Source organism: Symsagittifera roscoffensis, chromosome 4 (genome assembly GCF_963678635.1).
Source record: "Symsagittifera roscoffensis chromosome 4, txSymRosc1.1, whole genome shotgun sequence".
Classification (NCBI taxonomy): Eukaryota; Metazoa; Xenacoelomorpha; order Acoela; family Convolutidae; genus Symsagittifera; species Symsagittifera roscoffensis.
Genome location: NC_087065.1, coordinates 70,471,178 through 70,493,650, shown reverse-complemented (window position 1 = coordinate 70,493,650; position 22,473 = coordinate 70,471,178). Strand labels below are relative to the sequence as shown.

Sequence of the window (22,473 nt, the reverse complement as noted above, 5' to 3'; positions counted from 1 at the left end):
GACAGTTCCTTAGTTCATCACATAGTTGACTTCAAAAAACCCTATCTTACAAATTTCTTAGAAGAAGAAGTCTCTATCTTGTAACATTCTTAGAGCCTAATTTTGTAAGAAGTTAAAAGATTCTTACAAAAAAAACTTTTAAGATTGAAAAGTGTGGTCAACCCTGGTGATAACAAAAGGGAAAATTTTCAGAGATTAATTAAATTATTTCGGGATTACACTTGTTTCAGATATAAAATTCAGTTGGCCCTAGTCGTCCAAACCCCCTGATAAGGTGCACCATAAACTCTGACTGTAGCTTGAACCAACTAAATTTAGAAACGATGCAATAATCTTATTACGTAATAGTGCGTCATTGGAATTTTCCCATATTTGATCAATAAGGTCTGAATTGGAATGAAAATTTTTTTTATATAAAAAATTAATTTTCGAAATTGATGCCAACGCAACTTCGTTGTTATAGTTTGAGGGTGGTAGTGGCTTTTGAATTGAAAACCTTGAAATGAGATCGGAAAACCCATATTTTGGCCACCCAAACATTTTGTCGAATCGTTAAATGAAAACAGTCTGTCAAACCATCTTGTTAAATGGCTGTGATAACTTTTGTTCCCATGGTTACATGATGAATTTGACAGTAATGCTTTATGATAAGTTATTATTTCAAAATTAGAATCGTTTTTTATAGTGTTTTATGGTCCAAACAACGCTTAGAAAATAAAGTTCATTTGTTCAAGATTTCGCTTTGTGAGAATTGAAAAACTGTCGTATCTACGCGAAGCCCTAAAAGTTCCGACTGCCTGTTTAAGTCTGTGGAGCAGTAATTACACAAAAAAAATCAAAGGTAATAAAAAAATTGAATGTTTTTTAAATATAGGATTTTTTGTTAAAATCAACCTCCCACAGGCCATGTGAAGTCCACAGATATAGATTTCGCTCTTACTTACAAATCAATTATGACAAAAAAGCTTCCTTCATCCAAGTTGGAACGATTTCTCAGACGAATTCAAAATCCGCTTACGCGTTAATAGCGCGAAATATATCGCGCGTTAATTGTCCCAAATTGGCCAAAATGACAATCTTTAAGCCCCCATATCTTAAAAAAAAATTATCCTAGGTAAAATTTATATGTTTTTATCAATTTAGGCTCATGACAACGATACCTTTGGAATAATACAAAACAAAACGCCAAATGGCTGGTTAAAAAGTCAAAATCTTTCTGAAGAAAAAAACCATGTCAAAAAAACCGAGCACAATTATTCTGTGACTTTCGTTACGAAATTCAGAACAAAAAGATATCTTACTTGTGCTCCTTTTTAAAAAAAATTAGGGAGTTTGAAAATAGCCAATTTGGACATGCTCTGGACTAATTTATGCTCGCTTTGAAGATTTTATTCATCATGCTGAAATTGTAACTCGACTTATTTATGCGTGACAAATTATCCCGCGCAACAAAATTGTTCCAAATTGAGTTGAATTGATGCTAGCTAATCGGTCGTATTAATTTTTTTACGACTAAATTTCTCACACTTGTTTTTTGATTATGTCCAAAATTCATAGTTCTTCTTTATTTTATTTTCCCAAAAATTTTTCGATATGGATTTAGGGGCAGTCGGAACATTCAGGGCATTTCCCTGATACACGATCAGTTTTGTTCTTTTAAACAGCGGTCTGATCAATTTTCTCTATTTGACATGGATTCACTAATGGATCAAAATTAGTTGCTTTTAAATATTTTAAAATCGTATAAAACTCTATATTTTCTAAACTGAGTATATAAACAAGAGTGAGTAATAATCATCCCGGATGTTAATCACCAGACCTTGAAAAGCTTTGAACTAAACAGAGAATACGAAAGAATAAATTTGCCCTGCCATCAAACAACTTATTATCCCCGAGGATCATTGCCCGATTTTTGCTATCATAAAAAAAGTTATTACAAACCCTAAGCAGGCAAGCAACAATTTGTTACCGAAACGATTTTTATGCTTTCTTCAAAGAATATTATGCATTAGATTTACAACACTAATGTAGGCTAAAAAAAACAATTATTTCAAAAGGGGAACAAATAAAACAAGGAAAATCAGCAAATTAGAGCTGAGGTTTTTGTTTGTAAATTTAAGGTAGTTCTTATTATCATGAAACACTGACATGCGCTGATATTAATTAACTTAAAATTTTCCAAAAAGCTTATAAAGCATACCTTTCAAGGAAATCGGTTGTCAAAAACATAATTAAAGCATCCATTCTTTTTTATTTGCTGGTATTTGATATAGGTACTTTTTTGGGAGTCGTTTGCAAAAATGGAAAAGTATAAAGTTGTAGTCTTTTTTCCAATTTATGATAACATTGATTAGCGTAAAACCAACACTGATAATTCTGATGTTCATAAAAACATGAGTTCAAAAAAACAATCCAAAAAAGAATAAATTTTAAACTTACAAAGCTTTGAAACAATTAACGTTTTATGAAAATTCGATAATATTTTTCGAGAGAAACTTGCCGTAGTATTTATAGCAACCCAAAATTTAACTCGATTTTTTTTGTTTGCAGAGGAGAGGCTATAAAAGTAAGATTAGTAACAATTTTTCAGCTATAAAATAAAAGTGTTGTGTAACAAGGATAGGTGGTATCTGTGCAAGTAGCACTAAAGGGTCGGACACCAATCATAAAATCTATTTGGAACTTTTTTTTCAATTTGTGTCGTTTTTTGTTCGTCGTGTGATACGATGAAAAAACTTAAATTTTTCGACATATTCGATAGCTGAGTATTTAGGTCTGATTGATCATTATATACATTGGGCTGATTCGTTCGACACAAATTTTGGCAAACAGAGAATACAAAAAAAAACGAAACTTTATAAAAAATATTTTATTTCTATGAGAAAGCTAAAAAGATTTTAAAATAATTTGCGACTTAGGTTAGAAAAATAGAAGTTTCTTAATAATTTACTAAGCTGCGGCTGGTGTAATGACTGTTCCTATAAAAAAATATAAAAGAGTCTGAACTATGTACATCGATTCTTAATAACAAACTAAAAATACTGGAGTAAAATAACCTTAGTGAAGCTATTCGCCCAAATAAAAGCCTGGTATCAGTAGCGGATTTAGCCCCCCCCCCCCCCCCCACCTCAGCGATTCCACCCCCTGCCGACCCAAAGGGTCCCCCCTTTGTACTATTTTGAGATATCAATTATTGGCTGACTGACGTTGAAATTGTTCTAAAGGCGCCTACGGCGCCAATCTATACTAATTTTCAGAGGGGAGTGCGCGCCGAAAAAACGCGATTTTTTGGTTGAAATTTTCCAAAAAGTGCCTAAAAAAGGCCTTTTATCAAAAATTTGCCTGCGGCGCAGAAAATTTTGTCAAATTAGGGTCTTTATAGTGTTTTGGGAGAGCTCAAAAAATCAATTTGGTCGACCTAAAAAAAAGGTCGACAAAACTTTCAATTTAAAAAAAAAATTCGCCCCCCCTATAGAAATTCCTAGATCCGCGCCTGCCTGGTATTGCGTTTTTTTTGCTAAAAATTGATCTGAAAACAAAAATTTGAATTCGTTTTCATTCGACTTCTTGAATCTAACTTAGATAACTGTTTAGGGTGTGATTTCGCGCGAAAACAAAACAAACCCACTGATTCAATTTCTCTACATTTTCCCCATTTTTTACTTCAATTTCGCGAGAGATCTTTTGTTTATTCTGAGAGCTAAGAAAAATCTGAGTTTCCAACCAGCTAATTTTGATCAAATTTTTGAAAACATTAAGAAAAAATATTGTTTCCCATCACAATTATTGCGCATCACAATATTGCGAGAACTTCGTTTTATTTGAAAATTCCGAAAGATTTTAGTTTCGTCAATTTTTTTTTCATCAATATTTTTAATAGAGTCAGAAAAATTTCGTTACCTTGAGCTCAAAATTTACATAGGCGAAGCTGAGCTTCGCAAACACTTGCGAAACACGACCAAAAGGCAGCTCTATCAAGTGAAGATAAAGCAGACATAAGCTTCGAAGTATCAAAAACTCGGCTACGTGTAGGGTTCGAATCTGCGACCTACTGCAATCAAGAGATTTTGAGTCTTACGCACTATCCCCTCAGCCACCCAAGCTTAACAACCGACAAACAATGGTCAGGAAAAAAGCAGCTACATATGCTAATAAATTGCCAATGCGATTCACCAAATATAAATAGACTCATCTTGCAAGCAATAATTTGGATTATAACAAACTGAAGGCATCCACACTAACTTTGCATCTAAAAATTGCAAAGCATAAAGCCCCATTATGTATAAATTATGCATTTCAAAAAATTTTGAGATTTATTAAGTTGGAAAATTTCTGAAATCGAGTTTTTATTATTGTGATTTTGTTTGAAAGAGATAGCTTTTTTTCGGTTTATTTGATGAATTAAAATTGCATCAACTGTCTTAATTTGTTACTATTTGAATGTCAAAGCACACGCTATCAAAAAGCTGTAAATGTGCTCCAGTGGCACCAATATTAGCCACTTAGGTTGGAAAAAAAAGGTTCGTGCTAATACGCTAGCTTCGCAAGTGTGTTAAGATACTTTACTTCATCTGTGACCGCAAAAGTATGAAGGTTTGAATTTTGTAAAAGGCGCCGATTTGGGATTACTGTTTAAATTTTTGAAAAAAAGAATACATATGACAAAGATGTTTTTTTTAGTTCAGGCCGAGTTTGTCTTAAGATATTCATACCATTTTAAATGATTCAAAAGCAAATGAGCTCAATTAAGTTTATTACATCAATTAGGCAATTTTGAAGACTGGTTGCATAAATTTCTGCAATAACAACAAATTTTGGACTATAACAAAAAACTGATGACAATAAATAGCGAGGAGAAAATACATAATTTTTCTTGACAACAGATGTATTTAGATTATGGCTTACAACGGAAATCGCGACTTAACAATCATCAAAATCAATTCCAACTTTCTCTATGTAACTTCTGGCTGTCTCTTTTTGTAATAACTTCTGAAGTTTTCTTGAAATGCCAATTTTTCCAAGGAAAAAAAAACAGAAAAAACACCCTATTCAAGAGCTTGAAAACATAATTAACGCTAACAGTGGTTTCCGATTAGACACAAAATATTTGTAGGTGATTAGAGATTAAACTGAAACATATTGAGCAAAACGAGAACAATATTATTGGCATAAGAGCCAGAAAAAATTTACAATTTACGTTGCGTGTCAGTTGGTAGGTCTTAAGCAATCAGGCTCCGTGTCATTAGTCATTCTTGAAATTGGCCTGAAAACAAACAGCACTTCTTGAAATGATTTAACACAAAAGCGGAAAGTCATTTTAAAAAACTTCTGCAAATTGCTAAATTAGCTTAATGAGAAATTATATTTTTAGCGTAAGACAATGAAAAGATAGATATGATTCAATGGTCCTTGTATTCAAGAGGTCCATACAACTTTTGAAAAGTATTAAGCCCCATTATTTATACAGTATTGATTTGAATTATCCGGACAAATAAAAAAAAATAAAAAATCAAATGTGTTTTTCTCAAAGTGGGCAGGGATTTGACAAAAAAGAAAAAGACCAAAGTTGAATAGAATTTTAGCAGAAGTTCAATATGAAAATCGCTACCAAAAATTTACCCCCAAATGGGTCATTTTAGCATTTTTTGTTTATCAAAAATTACCATTGAACTTGCAAGGTAAATGATAAAAAAAAGTTAAAATACATGAGGCCTCTTACCTAAACCACCACAATTCTAGACTGTTAATATCTCCAAACACAACTTGGAGCAAAACGTGCGCAAAACGTTTGAAATTTCTTTTTAGGCAACGATTTTGAGTTTTACTTAGTAAAAATGACCTTTTTTGGCCATCAAGCGAAAGTATATTCTCGTATAATTTTTTTGGAGATTTTATCTTTCTAGAACTTTTATTGGATGAGTAGGAGCCTTCATGTGATATAATTTTCTGTTTAATTAACTTGGTAGCTGAAGCGTAATTCTTGATTAATTAAGAAAAAAACAAAACCTTTTCTTTTTGAAAAGACTACAAAATACATATTACTTTCTGAATACTGTAGAACCTTTCAAAATCGGAAATCAATTGAACATCAGCTACTTTTAGCTTATAATTGGCTGATCAAAAATAGTTTAAGTCCTGAAGACTCGTTAGAAATGGTTGATAATCATTTCTCATTTTTTTTTTCAAACGTTTTTCAAGGTTTTACCTACCCAATAATATGCAACTTTTTTCAGTTTTCTTTAATTAGTAAGTTCATGTCCCTCGCAATTGCTCTCTCAGGGCAGCTCTATCAAGTGAAGATAAAGCAGAAATAAGCTTCGAAGTATCAAAAACTAGGCTACGTGTAGGGTTCGAATCTGCGACCTACTGCAATCAAGAGATTTTGAGTCTTACGCACTATCCCCTCAGCCACCCAAGCTTAACAACCGACAAACAATAGTCAGGAAAAAAGCAGCTACATATGCTAATAAATTGCCAATGCGATTCACCAAATATAAATAGACTCATCTTGCAAGCAATAATTTGGATTATAACAAACTGAAGGCATCCACACTAACTTTGCATCTAAAAATTGCAAAGCATAAAGCCCCATTATGTATAAATTATGCATTTCAAAAAATTTTGAGATTTATTAAGTTGGAAAATTTCTGAAATCGAGTTTTTATTATTGTGATTTTGTTTGAAAGAGATAGCTTTTTTTCGGTTCATTTGATGAATTAAAATTGCATCAACTGTCTTAATTTGTTACTATTTGAATGTCAAAGCACACGCTATCAAAAAGCTGTAAATGTGCTCCAGTGGCACCAATATTAGCCACTTAGGTTGGAAAAAAAAGGTTCGTGCTAATACGCTAGCTTCGCAAGTGTGTTAAGATACTTTACTTCATCTGTGACCGCAAAAGTATGAAGGTTTGAATTTTGTAAAAGGCGCCGATTTGGGATTACTGTTTAAATTTTTGAAAAAAAGAATACATATGACTAAGATGTTTTTTTAGTTCAGGCCGAGTTTGTCTTAAGATATTCATACCATTTTAAATGATTCAAAAGCAAATGAGCTCAATTAAGTTTATTACATCAATTAGGCAATTTTGAAGACTGGTTGCATAAATTTCTGCAATAACAACAAATTTTGGACTATAACAAAAAACTGATGACAATAAATAGCGAGGAGAAAATACATAATTTTTCTTGACAACAGATGTATTTAGATTATGGCTTACAACGGAAATCGCGACTTAACAATCATCAAAATCAATTCCAACTTTCTCTATGTAACTTCTGGCTGTCTCTTTTTGTAATAACTTCTGAAGTTTTCTTGAAATGCCAATTTTTCTAAGGAAAAAAAACAGAAAAAACACCCTATTCAAGAGCTTGAAAACATAATTAACGCTAACAGTGGTTTCCGATTAGACACAAAATATTTGTAGGTGATTAGAGATTAAACTGAAACATATTGAGCAAAACGAGAACAATATAATTGGCATAAGAGCCGGAAAAAATTTACAATATACAATTTGCAGTTTTAAATTATTTACAAGCGATTTCTTCAGACCAAAAAATATTCGGGACGAATTGATATCAATGGATTATCTCGCTATAGTTCTATTGATTTCTCCTTTTTGACTTCTAAATTGGGGGGGGGGGGCAAGTTTCGGACAATCCTCCTTGATCCCCCAGGATCCTGCTTCGGTTGATTTTAGACACCTCAACCTATCACGTTGCGTGTCAGTTGGTAGGTCTTAACCAATCAGGCTCCGTGTCATTAGTCATTCTTGAAATTGGCCTGAAAACAAACAGCACTTCTTGAAATGATTTAACACAAAAGCGGAAAGTCATTTTAAAAAACTTCTGCAAATTGCTAAATTAGCTTAATGAGAAATTATATTTTTAGCGTAAGACAATGAAAAGATAGATATGATTCAATGGTCCTTGTATTCAAGAGGTCCATCAAACTTAGGCGGTGATTTGACAAAAATGAACAAGACCAAAGTTGGTTAGAATTTTACCAGAAGTTCAATATGAAAATTGTAAACAAAAATTTACCCCAAAGTGGGTCACATTTCAGCTTTTTTTTTGTTTATCAAAAATTACGATTGAACTTGCAAGTTAAATGATAAAAAGAAATTAAAACATATGAGGCCTCTTACCCAAACCATCAAAATTCTAGAATGGTAATATCTCCAAACACAACTTTGCGCAAAACGTTTGAAAATTATTTTTAGGCAACGATTTGGTTTTACTTAGTAGCAATGACCTTTTTTGGCCATCAATCGAAAAGATATTCTCTTATAATTTTTTTGGAGATTTTATCCTTCTAGAATTTTTATTGGCTGAGGAAGGCTTTATGTGATATAACTTTCTGTTCAATTAATTTGGTAGCTGAAGCGTAATTCTTGTTTAATTATGAAAAAAACAACATTACGAGGCCAAACTGTGCATTGTAAGCGGATTCCGCAACAAGGACGCTCCCTTTGTTCTTCTTTTGTTCTTTACTTTCCTTTGATCGTTCCGACAAAATTTTATTATGTTTGAAGACTTGTCTCTGGAAACCAGGAACATACAGACACAAAATTGTGCGCCTATCCAGTGCACAGTTTGGCTTCGTAATGAAAATAATCTTTTTTTTTGCATATTTTGGAAAAGAAAGTGCACCATTTTATTTTTGGTAAAATTCTAATCAACTTTTGTTCTCTACTTTTTTGTCTAACCTCAATACAATTTCAGAAAAATACGTTTACAATTTCAAGTTTTTTCGTTTTGCCCGGTTTATTCAAATCAACACTGCAGTTAAAGCCAAATTATTACCAATATCTTTTCGGTCAATGAATCTGAACGAAACTAATTACCCAAAAACTGCTCAATTTGCCGTCGGATTTTTCTTCATCACTGACTTCCACTCTTAAAAACTGTGGCCAAATTATTAACAAGACTGCTCGTATCAGGGCGAAACCCTGAATGTTCCGACTGCCTTTTAATGTTTAAGGAGCAGTAGTAACCTATAAAAAAATGTAACGAAAATGAAAATTTCTTTTCTAAAATTTGAAATTTTTTATGAAATCATCCCCCCACACGCCAAATAAAGTACAAAAAGATAGATTTTGCTCCTTGTAACAAATCAATTATGGCAAATAAGCTTCTTACAACCAATTTGGAACGATTTCTAAGACGGATTAAATCTCCGCTTACGCGTTAATAGCGCGAATTATATCGCGCGTTAATTGTCCCAAATTGGTTAAAATGGCAATCTTTAAACCCTCGTAACTTTACGAAAAACGATCACAGGTAAAATATCTTTTCAAATTTAAGCTCAAGACAACAATAGCGTTCGAATGATATAAAAAAATTGCGTCAAAAACGGCTAGTTAAAAAGTCGAAATTTGTCTAAGAAAAAAACCCACCCCGAGCACAAATATTCCGTTACTTTCGTATCGATAGTCGGAACAACAAATCTTAAATACTTTAATTTTTAACCGAACCGATTAAATTGCTCAAGGTCCCAGATTTTGCCACCCATTTGGCATTGACTATAAGTGTATCAAATACGGATTCGGTTTAGACACAGAGGCGAAGCCGCTCTTCGCGATGCCAAGCGAGAAAACTGCAAGAAATAAAATTTTAGACGTGGTTTGGCGGATTCGAACTGCCAAACCGAGTCCAAAGTCCTGCCGTCTGCGCTTGAAATAAAAAAAACTAATATGCAAAAACGCTATGCAGCAAAAGTGCTACCAAAAAGAGCACTATTTTACGCGGGTTGGATTAGACAAAAGTGGATTGATAATATAAAACTACGCTGGTGTAACACTAAAATAACATTACGATAGCTGAGGTGTGTAAAAAAAGAATTACCTGATGTTCTTGGGATTGAGATCGTGATCTACAAACTTGCGCAGTACTTCGTCAGGGTCAGTGATTGATAGGTCATCATCTTCTGAAACAGATATTTATCTGTCAGGGTAAATAAAACCAGATTGAGTTTTAGAACGCTGCATAAAAACAATGCAAAAAAAAACTGCTAAATCCAAATTTTTCCGCCGCAAAAAATAGCACTGCAAAAACTACACGGCAAATAACCATAGAAAAAATAAAATTTATGAACATTACAGAAACTAGACAAGATTCAATTTTTTCATTATTTGGTCGTAGCTGATTTAAGATTAAACAAAACAATGAAATAGTTTCTGTACAATGAAATAGTTTCTGAAATGAGTTCAAACTAATTTGAGTATTATACGATAATATCATGATCAATCTAACTACAAATACCTTTGATAAAATTTTATCGGGCTTTTTTCACTCAGAAATCGATTCTGGATATGAAGTAAGACACATCTGAGAAAATAGAACGAATTTGTTTAACTTTTGAAATTACGTGTTTTTTTTCGAGGCCCACGAGAAAACTAAAGAAGCATGAAAGTTTTATCGATAGTTCAACAGCAGTAATTTATTTTGAAAATAAATGATCCGAAAAAAATCCGGTTGAAATATGGTTTAAATAGAGAAATTGACTTAGTTTGGCAAAAATTTTAAATGACACAACTACTTTTCCTTGCAGGGGGTGTATAAAATGGCATGTCTAGAAAAATTACATACTCCAGCAAGCATTCAAAAGTAGATTACCACAAGTTTAGCGTTTTGCAGAGCCGAAAAAACTTCCCAATTAACCAAAAAATTTTCGGGTAAACTGAACTGAATATGACAAAATACGACCAAAAAGTCAAATTCGCACCAATAGTATAGTGCGCGTGAATCAGTGTTTAACTCAATTAAATTTTGGGCTATTTGGGCAGTAGTCCGTTTGAGGGTGTTTCGCTACTTCAAACTTGATTATTTCCGGCCGAGAATCACGCAGACTTGTCTCGTTTACAATTTATCCTCGAGTGAACACAACAAACGTAAAAAGTATTCAGCTCTTTACGGAGAACCGCTGATTTGCCTTCGGTTAAGATTTAAATGTGTTTTCTGGTTACTTTTTAACGTTTTATGTTGCGTCTGATTTATGGAAGAATCCCTTGTGCCAGAAAAACCGAATATCCGAAAACTATGTTAGCCCCTCATAATTCGTTATAAGAAAATTTGAAAGAAACATGCAGGAAATCGGTTAGTTTGAGCTACTTGAAAGACACTGATTGATGAAAATTTCACCTAATCGGTCCTTCTGTCGTAAACAGGGATCAAATTTATATGTAAAATCATAGCCAACAGACAGCTGGAAAAGAGTCAATGAACGCAATTAAACAGAAAAAATCTTGACTTGTTTTTTTGAAAAACTATAGCTTTCAAATTTCAAAGAAAAAACATATAGCCTTAAAGCACTTCGAATGTCAAGAACAGTTTATGATTGACACTTTTTTGATGAAATAACCCAATTTAAACATAGCCAACTGACAGTTGGAAAAGAGTCAATGAACGCAAGTAAAAAGAAAAAAATACTGACCTGTTTCGGTTTTCCGAAAAAAAAATAGAAGGCGTAAAATATCTTTCAATTTTATGTTAAGACATATCAATGCGATAGGCAGATAGAATATTTAGAAATAGACCTGTGATGGTTCTACTGACCTCTGGAGTTGTCTAGTTTCTTGAGGCGCTCCTTGTTTTTCCTCGCCACTGCGTCAACGTCGAAGCTGAAGTTGGAACCCAAAGACAGCGAGTCAGGATTGGGCAACTGTTTGTTCATGTAGTCGTCTTTGGAGAAACTCTTCTCTGCCTAGAAAAAAGTGGAGATTGTATCCTTTTATAAAACAAAATTAACAGGCTTATTGTACCGATCACTGAAATTGACCGGGCACGAACTTTGTCTTCGGGTGGGTTTTGGTAATTTTTCCTCAAAAAACTGGATCAATAGGCAAATTGTTTATTCTGCTGGGAAATCTGAAATTTAAAATCCACGTTCGGAACTAAAAGTCGATCACGTTTTTCGTGACCTTTACACTTCTGCTGTTCGATAGTGGAGTTTGCCTTCCTTTTCACAAAAGAAATGAAATGATCTTAGAAAGAAGTCAACAGTCAAACCGCGGAAAAGTAAACTTGAGCCTGAACAAATTTTAGGATTTTTCTCGAAGAAAAATCATCGCGGCCTATTTCGCGGACTACGTTCAGCGACTCTTACACATCACAGCAACCGTAGAGTCATGTTGGGATAGTGATTTGCGCGACCTCGCAAGCATCACGACTAAGATCCAGGACTCAATCCCCAGACTAGTAAAGGTTATTTTGGTATTAGGTCTGAATAAAAACCGCTCAAGTATATATATTCCTCACTTTCTTCGAAAATCGGAACAAAAACTGTGCGCTGACAACTAAGTGCTTGGATGGAAAAAAAATGGAGTCAATAGTTTGGTTAATTAAATTGCTTTTCATTTATGTTATGCTTTTTTGCTACATCTAGACATTGATCTCTGAGTTCCCCTCCGAATAAACAGTTCTCTCTGAGATTGGAGTGTCGGGAAATTGACAAAACGTTGTCGAGTTCATCCCTTTCACCGAGCGGGCTTCGTTCCGTATTTGGTCTACGACTACCGGTCCGACGGTGTCCACGAGCGGAACAAGTTGCCGAGTGGAAACCCGACGACTCGCTGCGATGACGGTAGGCGTCGGGGTCAGCGGCGGACTTTCATCTACGAGGTTTGAATTGTTATCAACACTTAAGGGCAAAAACCCGGGCAAATATTTGGAATCACAGGGCAACGGAGTATCGTTAGGTGATCTTCTGGTTATCTTACTTTTAGTATTAACAAAAACGTTTTGCCGACTTTGTTTAGATCTACCAAAACAATTATCACTTTTTTGATACACTTTGTCAACTTTAACAAGTGAATTTTTCCGCGTGCTTGAAAAAAGTTGCGGAGTATCTGGAAACATAACAGTGGGACTATTTAAATCATACGTTATGTCGTTGTTAACCTGAAAAGGCTCGAAGGGTAAAGTGACATCATCAACATCGGGAGAAACAAGTAGGGTGTTATTGGTGGTGTTAGCTGATCTATTTCTGTGGTGGTTAGTAAGTCCGCCCGCGCTGCTCGGGGGAGAAGGTAAGAGGTCCTTGAGTTTGGGTTCGTTCGCTATGTTGGTCGGGGGAGTTGAGGGCTTCTCTGCCTCTTTTTTCCTTCGGTCTCTCATCCGCTCCATTTTGGTGATTAACGGAGGTGTGGGGACTAACGTCTCCCCATTCATACCTGGATAAACACAAAATGTTTCCTTTTATTTAAAAAATGGGGGCAAAGATCATGGTTTTTTTTCTGTTAAAAGGCCCAAAATTTTGAAAACATTGCTAACAAAAACTTGTCATTTTGGTTTGATGAGTTTCAACCAGATCAGATTCAAGCAACTCATTCAAGTATTCAATATTCGATAAAAGAGAAACTTTAAATTTAGGCCGTAAAACAGAAAAGACCCAAGATCATTTATTGACCTATAGAACTCAGTTGTTGTTAGAGTTCATCTATGAATGGTTTGATCTGAATCAAATCTTTTTCATCTATATCTCCTTAAATAAATAGTTGTATTCCATAAAACTCATTGCTAGTAGTGGTTATTTGCAGGCTTTTAATGAGATCAAACTAATTTTTTGTCTTTCATTTTTCAGTTTCTTTCTAAGTGAATCAAAACGGGCCTAAGCGAAGCGCAACAAAGGAATCGGCAAATATCAGAGTCAAATTACTTAATAAACAGACAAATTTCCAAAAAAGGCAAAAAAATGACTCATTACTATTAGCTAATTGTTTTGTGTTTATGAGCGGTTATTTTCAGACTATTAATGACATTAAAACAACTTTTTTTTCCTTTTTTAGTTTTCGCTTTTTTCAATTTTAATTTCAATTCAATTTAGAGCAAAATGATCTTAAGCGAAGCGCAACAAAGAAGTTAAGTTAATCATTGTCCTAAAATTACTAAAGGTTTTTGTGTCTGCTGAAAATGAGCATTGAGTTAATCTTAGTGAATGTAAAATAAACCGGCCAAAAATTAACCCAGCATACAATTACAGTTTGGATAGACTGTTAAGCTAGTATTAATAAAGTAGTAAGTGACTAATTAATTATGATCAATTGAACAATTTCCCCCAGATAAGAAACCGAGAAAAAAAATCGACAAATATCGAACGCGCTAGTTGTGTGTTGATGTCTAAATAGCACGCAATCCAACGACTGTCTGAAAGTTTTTTTCAATAAAAAAAATTAAGAAAAGACTACCCAATTCCGCAGGGGGATGGGGGAGGTTGATTCAATCTTTATCAAGTATAGCGGGGGGGGGGGAGTTGCTAAATTGATTGAGAAGAGGGGGGCTGCTAAATTGACGATGAAGTGTAGTTGAAAAGAGGGGGGGGGGGGGGGGGTTTGCTCAATTGATTGTGGAGTGTAGTAGAGAAGGGGGGGGGGGGTGAGTTGAGAGTTGAGACCGATGAATGCAGTGTCTGCGACGAGGAGGTTGGAGACGTGGTAGTCTGGACTGTCTCTCAGAAGACTCAGTCGCCCCATCATCACATCCAACTCCGACTGGCGAAGACCTGCTTAGTCATCATCACCATCAGTCAGGTTAGATAAGTAGTTATATAATAACTGAAATAATTAATTGTGTTCTAACTCAAATGAATTATTACTCAGTCGTCAATCAAACCAGTTGAGTTAGATAAGTAATCAATTTCAATCACAAGAATTAATTCAAAAAAGTTAATATTTTCCCAATTATAAGTTTAGTTTATTGCAACTGTGGATTACATATTGGTATTTATTAGATTATATAAATCATAGATAAAATTAAGCTTCATTTTCAGTTTATCATTAATGTACAGGATCATTGTATATTACCGAAGTTAAATATCTGACGAAACTTTTATATGCCAAATGACTACGATTAACTGTTGTTTCATTCGTAACCCGTATAACGAAAAACGATGCGTCCAAATGGATTAGTTAGCAGAAAATCCAGAATTTATTCAACTCTCGGCTCATCAATTAAATTTCAGTCTTATTACTTCATTACAGATCCAACTTTGATTAAAGAGGGGTGGGGGTGTTTACCCACCAATATAGGCGGAATCGGATGCCAGTGGCATAGACTTGGCGTCCGGATGGTCTATGAGGAATGCCAGATCATCCTCTCGAATATCTCCAAGACCAGCCTCCGGATTCACTGTACATTTGTTCATCATAATTCACTTGGTAATTTGACAGCCACATTTTTTATACTCAAAATATTTGAGCAATCTACAATTCTATTTTCCAATATTGCTCATTTGTAAAACTAGTGCATATAATATTGTGTCCCGGGCATTTAGATCACAGACAAAAAGTTGTGTACTGGAAAAAATGTACTGGAAATTTAGCGCATATTTGTACGCGGACCAAATTAACTGTTTTGTTTTCTCTGATTTTCCTCAAATTTCATTTTTATTTAAACCCATCTAATATATGTTCTGCATAAAATGAAGTTCCGCGAAGCATTTATCAGATTTCCTACCCCCTTAAGCATTCCAAGTGGTACAAGTGGTAATTAATCTCTTTGCCTTTTGACCTCTTAGCAAGAAAACCGCTAGTTGAAGCCGAGTATTTTTAAGGCACAAGTACTTTTTCTAGAGTTTTTTTCTAGCTAATTTGTTGCTTTTCGGTCAATTATATGCAGATTAAATTTGCGCGGAAGCGAATACGATTAAAATTTTTTCCAACTGTAAGATGATCAAGAAAAACATCACGCCATGATGATCAATTTATCATGGTTATTATTGTTGTAAACTATTTTTTGAATTCAATTTCATTTTGAATATTTGTTTTCAGAAAAAATTATATTTCAAATTATTCATATCATCGCCTATCATTGCTCAAAATCACTCTAAACTAAATTGGGGCAAACTAATTAGCTCCATTACTATCTGGAAGATTTATATTACATCATTGAATTCAAAAAAAGGGATATTTGTGCTATTTTAGCGCTTTCTCTGGACAAGCTAAAAAACAGTTCTTGAAAGTTACCAATTTGATAATCAAGGATAATCAAAGAGTGTGTTTTATTTAGAACTCGATTTTTATTAATGCAAGAATTGAAAAAATGTCGGGATCGGAAAACGTTCCATCGGAAAATGAATCCATGCAATTTAATTGGTCCAAATAATGTGTATAGATGAAAATTGACTTGACATAACACTCGGAATAATTAAAAAAAACTTTAAAACTTTCATTCCAGAGACGCCTACGGACAATCGAGGCTTCGACTTAACACGCGCAGACTTGTTTTTTTCTTGTAGCTTTGCGTTTTTCATGCGTGTTATAACTATTTCACGCATTTAATCACGTATTTCAGGCAACAACAGGGGTTTCAAAACTTTCAAATTAGAATGAATGATTAATGCAGGCTTAAATAAACCGCCACAGAAATTATTTCAGATTGAAATGAGGCGAGATATTTGTTCCTCAAGTGTATCATTCGATTCTAAGATATTTAGTGTGAGCAAATTTTCTTACCCAGAGGCGAAGCAGAGTTTCGCACCACTTGGGATACAATACAAACAAAGCATGACAAACTAGCAGTCAGCAATTGAGACAAAAGTCGCTTTAAATTTTTTTTCTTTGAAAAAGCCGAGAAAAGCTAGATCGACCAAATTTTCCACACCTTTGCCTTGAATATTGTTCGCTTTGAAAAAAACCTGACAAACAAAACTATTGAAAAAAAATGTCTTCATAAAAAACATAAACTTTTCAAGTTACCCCCTCAAAAGACTCACACATAGGAAACTTGTTTTGCTCATCTTTTGAATAAACAGAAACCCAAAAAAAAACTATATATGTATATATGCGCGTGAATGACTGAAGTTGAACCGTACTGACCTTGTCTGAGTTTGAGCAGTTCTCTCTCCTGTTGTCGGATGAGCTCCCTCTGCTGCACTTCTAACATGTCACTCGACTGGGGTGCATTCGGGAACTCCTGTCTGAAGTTGTCCCGAGAACGAGTCAAAGCTAGAAAAAAAATACATTTGAGCATTAACAAATCTTCGTTGAAACTTACAAATTAACTTCAATAATCATTCACGAGGCAAAAAAAATATATACAGAGACACAAACTTAAAAACATAAGTAGAAAAAAATGAAAATGTTGAAAAAAACCAGGCAAACAACTTTCGCATGTCTCGATAAAAGACAACTAGAGGCCTAGCTGAAGCTGGAGGTACGTGTTTGATATTTTTGGAAATTGTTATACTGCTGCGGGACAAAATTTATGATTTCGAAAAATGAACTTAACCAAAAACCTTTGTTGTTCCTATACTAAAAAGCGCGTTGTTTCTATACTAAAAAAGCAAGAAGGTAAAGTTTGTGAGGTAATGGAATGTTCCCAAGGACATAACATTTCTCCTACAAAAATTAAGGAGTCGCCACCGGCTCTTTCCATTGAACTATTCATCTCAGATTTCATAGGGTAATTGTTAAGATAATTCAAAAAGTTTCTAAAAAACGGTCAAACGTTCAAAAACTTGACTTTCCGAAGCCTAAAAATTTTTCTGCAAAAAGCAGGTCGTGACCGCTTAAGTAGAGAAGATTCCGAAAACCGAGTTTCTCGATTGAACGCTCAACCTGAGAATCGACACGGTAGTTTTCGAATAAAGTCAAAAAGTTTCCGAAAAAATAATTTTCTTCCAAAAGTTTTCTTCTTACTTCTTCTTCTAAACTTTAGCGAGAAAAGTCCAAAAAACAAATCAAAATTTTGACAGATCTGAAAATCTAAATTTTTTGTGCAAAAACAGTTAGGGCGCAGCCGCTTATGCAGAAGAGGTTCATGTAATCTGTAATTTTCACTGAACCAGAAAAACTCAGATTTGAGAAGGCAGTTCTCAAAAAGTCAATGTTTCAAAAATCAAAATTTTGACTTTTCCAAGAGCTATAACAAAACATTTGGGCAAAGTCGCATATGCAAAGGAGGTTCCAAATTCCGTTCTTTGAATTGAACTCAAAACCTCAGATATGGGAGGGTAATTTTTGAGAAAAATCCAAAAGGTTCAAAAACACGGTAAAAAAATCGAAAATTTGACTTTTCCGAGGGCGATAACTTTTTTTGTAAAACTTTTCGTGGGTGGCCGCCAATGCAGATGAGCTTCTCACTACCCGTTATCCATTGAACCCCCAATATCAGATTTGAGATGTTAGTTTTCAAAAAAAGTCAAAAAGATTCGAAAAAAGGTCAAAAAATCAAAAACTTGACAACTCCGAGGACCATTACGTCATGTAAAAAAAAATTGGAGCGTAACCGCTTATGCAGGGAAGCTTTTCAACTTTTTTCATTGAAACCAAAATCTCAGATTTTGGAGGGCAGTTTTTGAGAAACAGAAAAAATTATCAAACATATGAGTCAAATATCCCCCCCCCCCCCAACAGACGACTTCTTCGAAGGCGGCAGACAAAACAGATTTGGAGAAAAATAAAAAATTCAGAAAAAAACTTCCAAAACGTCCAAAAAAACCCAATCCCATACATTTTTCATAAAACCTGTTTTAACCAAACAGGCATTCTTGGCATAAAAGCCAAGCAAGACATTTATAAGCAACGGAACAAAACTTACGAAACAGAAACAAAGACAACAATTTTAGAGAAGACAAAAATTGAGCAGAAAAAATTGAATTTATATATTTTTTTAGAAGTTTAGAGTCGACCCTAAAACTACAACAAAAAAGACAAGAAACTGCCATGATACTTGCCTACTGCAAAAGAATAATCGTGATGTGTCAATTAAGCCGACAAAATTTGAGCAGGTAAACTGAAGTCCAACAAATTAGATTTTATCGAAAAAAAAGTTCAATTACGTACTTACTGAAAACAACAAGGTCAGAAGGGATTCAAATCCCGGAACTTAGAGTGTAAAGAAAAACAGCAAAAAAAAATTAAAAAACCAAAAACTGGAGTTTGTGATGAAAACATTCGGCCAAATTCGTTCATGCGCGGATAAAATCCAAAAAAAATTGAAAAATGTTTCAGTGTTTTGAAGCAAAAACTGCGTGATCGCAACAAATGCAGATGGAAAATGAGGAAAAGTGTTGATTTATGCGTTTAAATATCAAAGTTCAAGGTTTTTGCACTTACAGGTTTTTAAACTTTTTTGGCCATAAAGAAATAGAAAAAAAAGTATTTTTTTTTCGATCAAAAACTTTTTTTCCCGCTTCCTGATAGAATAGCCTCCGTTACAGAACACATAGCCAACTTACGGTCGTATTTGGAGTGCATGAACAAGTCCAGGGCAGCCTCATTTGGCTCGTCCTTGAAGATGGGCTTCCAGGACTCCGCTTGTGCTGGCCTCCTCACTTTCGCGGGCTCAGTTAGAATCATCTCGCCCTGTGGCTTCGAAGGTCGTTCTCGCACCTGGAATTTTCAAAAATTTATAAAAAAAAATTTTTGAAAAAAAATCATTGCGGTTCTCAAGAGTTCCAAATCGGTTGATGCTATTAAACTTGTTAGATTCCTAGTTAACAGTCTATTCTAGCCTACCAAACAAATAACATGGCATGTGATTTGCTCAGGACAGTTTTGCAAGCAAATTTAGCAAAACATTTTTAAAATTCGCACCAACAAAAATTTTTAGGATTTTTCAAATATGAATTACAGATGCTACCTGATTTTTCGAAAGGAACACTGAGTCGCAATGATGAATTGTACGAGCAAACAGTCAAGGTTTAAATTAACAACATCAAATTTTAGTAAAACAAAGTATATAGCCGACGCTTCAGTTTTGTCTGACCTTGGACAATTATTTAGCATTGTTCGTAACTTTTTAGAGGGTTAAACTTTATTACAAGATAGTCGAAAAAGTTTATAAGCTAATACGTGTCCGGATTTTCGCTTACAAAAAGTGTGAACATGCATCTTACATAGTAGAAATTCTTCTGACGAAATAAACTTCGGATGTACTGAAAATTTTTAAAAACTATCATTTTAGAAAACTTTTCTTATAAACCAAAGTTGATTGATTTTGACCATCAGTCTAATTAATGATAACGCTCAGCCAATTTAATAAAATACTGAAAATGAAATTTAATCGAGACAAATGGAACCAAGCTGTGATTAAAATTCAAGAATAGCTTCGAGTTTAGGTAGGTTAGTTATCAGAAATCACTTTTACATGTTTATGTAATGATTTTTTTCTCACAAACTCAAACTTACGTCTCGCTTCGAAAAACCATAGTGATCTATATCTTCGGGTCTTACGCCCTTTTCGAAGACGCTATCGATGCGCTTTTTAGCCTGACGACCTTGAGGATAATCAGGGTAATGCTGAAACGTAAAGTGACATTTAAAAAATCGGGTTCCGACCAAAAAAAAAAACTAATTTTAAAGCTTCAAATTTATGACAAAAAAATAATAAATTATGATAAAAACATTGATATATTGTAATTTGCATGTGGTTAGTACAGTTAGTGACAGACAAAGCTAATGTCTGTAAATCAACGATGCATGTCAAACTGACATATTTTCGACGACCTTCAATGAATTGTATTTTTTGACCTTCAAATGAGTCATGACTTTGACTTTGACATTAAGCTTTGATCGGTACAACCGAGTTAGTTCACGCCAGATACTCGGAGATACTCGTGAGCACTCACGATATCTTTGCCTGAAAACTGCGCTTCAATTTTTTGCACTTCTTTTTTACTGAACGAATCCAACCACGGTTTGTCTTTGGACACTGACTCTTCATTTTTGGCTTCTCGAGATTTCGACGTTTCGGTCCAAGCTGGCTTCTCAATTAGCAGAGATGATCGCATGGCCGAAGAGTCTGGACCAGATAACACACGTTGACTTTGAGGAACCGTTAAATTTTGCCGAAAATCTTCGTCTTCTAATTTAGTATGAATGTAGGCTAAACGAGCTGAATCTGGATACGGTCCATGGCCTTTATAATCTTCAAAAACTTGCATATTTGATTCGGCCGCAATGCTTTTAACCCTCGGCGGCATTTTGTTATTGATTGGTATCGCGAAGTCTCGAAGCTCGATTGGCCGACCTGGATCGTCTTCAATAATTTCGAAGAATCGCACGCTTTTTCGTTTACGTCCGGGAGGTTTAGCAGCATCTGTTTCGCTCTGGGCTTCGGCTAAATAGCCCATAGCTATACTTTCGGTTCCGTTTACAGTACTCGGATCGTTTATTTGAGAAGTATTCAAATTTGCGTCGTTTCGATTTACCCCTTCGGGTTGAAAGACGTCAGTTTCTAAATCTTTAACTTCAGAATCAGGTTCAAATTTTACTTCTTGGTTTTGACTAGTATTAGCTTCATCCTGGTCATCGTTTGATTGGTTCCTTTTTAGAATTCCTCCCTTTTTCGGCTCTTTAATATTCATACTTGAATAGCTGTAATTCTGAAACGCGTTTGGACTTTCAAGCGAAGCATTAGCTGTGTTCGCATCATCGTTTTCTAACCGGTCAGTATTGTTTTCTGATTGGTCGCCGAGAGTCTGTGCTTCACTTACGTCATCGTCGGGAATCGTGGTTGCATCATCTGCCATATTTGGAAGAATGGTAGACCTTGTTACATCCAACTCTTGGTTTTCGTCTCCATTTTCAACATAATTTCTCTGTTCGGAATTTTCTCGAATGATAATCGTGTTTTCCTCTACTGTATTTGTAGCGGAAGCGTTTCGATCTTCAGAATTTTGCGGCTGAGTTTCACCAGAAAATATTTGATCAATTTCAGTTTGAGACTCCTCTTTTGGAAAACTTCGCTCTTTTTCTCTCGACTGTGTTGAACTTTCATTTAAATCAGCACGATTTTCTTGTTCGGTTGTTTCTTGTCGACTCAGATTATCAGTTGAAGTTTGGGTTACTTCTAGTTTATAGGGCGGCGGAGGCTCTTTTTCGGTCGAACTCTCTGTCGTTTCGTTTTTATTTTCATTTTCATTTGCAGTTTCTGGTTTAGTTTTGTTTTCATTTGCAGTTTCTGGTTTGGTTTTATTTTCATTGGAACTTTCTGGTTTTGCTTCATTTTCATCCGGTGGTGTTAGGGTTTCTGAATCGGGCCGGTTGACATCTTCCGGATTCAGCAAGTCCGTTTGAAACTCACTCTCCGAAGGTCTATCCGATTCCTTCGTTTCTGAAACTTGTTGGGCCTGAGCTGTCCCCCCTTCTGTTCCGTTTGAAGTCATCGGCATTGTGTTTACCCCTGTAGACGTGGTGGACTTAGTTGTTTTGGGACTCAAATCAAACTCTTCCAGAATGTGCGGCATCATCTCGCTGTCCACCGGAACAGCAGTCGGGGGTAGTGAGCTACTTCGAGAGAATAGCCGACCCCGTTTTCCCGCGGATCCCCTGCGGCGGGGAGTGGTCGAGCGCAGAGGCGTGACAGGGGCCGCTGGCGTATTACTGGAAGAGTGATTCGAGTTTTTTGGACGTCCATTTGAAGTCGAGGCTCTTAAGGGTTCGGTAAGGGGTTTACTTGTGTTATCTTCGATGCTGCTTGATGTCGATTCGGTTCGGTATCTATGATAACCAGTATCTAATTTTTTGTCCAA

General features: G+C 35.0%; 1 protein-coding gene across 5 annotated transcripts in view; it reads right to left on the bottom strand.

Annotated features, from left to right (window-relative positions):
• Positions 1-7,419: 7,419 nt before the first annotated feature.
• The window catches only part of LOC134845083 (centrosome and spindle pole associated protein 1-like), a 52,935-nt gene continuing 37,881 nt past the window's right edge, over positions 7,420-22,473 (bottom strand). For 2 of the 5 annotated variants that reach the window (XM_063861929.1, XM_063861933.1), the window contains 8 exons: positions 20,569-22,441; positions 19,177-19,330; positions 16,814-16,942; positions 15,018-15,125; positions 12,900-13,171; positions 11,556-11,703; positions 9,846-9,927; positions 7,420-7,782 (listed from right to left, as the gene is read on the bottom strand). In XM_063861929.1, coding sequence (XP_063717999.1) covers positions 7,725-7,782; positions 9,846-9,927; positions 11,556-11,703; positions 12,900-13,171; positions 15,018-15,125; positions 16,814-16,942; positions 19,177-19,330; positions 20,569-22,441 — 2,824 coding nt within the window. In that variant the 3' untranslated portion in view covers positions 7,420-7,724. Of the gene's footprint in view, positions 7,783-9,845; positions 9,928-11,555; positions 11,704-12,899; positions 13,172-14,391; positions 14,500-15,017; positions 15,126-16,813; positions 16,943-19,176; positions 19,331-20,128; positions 20,240-20,568; positions 22,442-22,473 lie in introns of all 5 variants that reach the window. The other 3 variants (XM_063861932.1, XM_063861934.1, XM_063861935.1) reach the window with 3 other exon arrangements.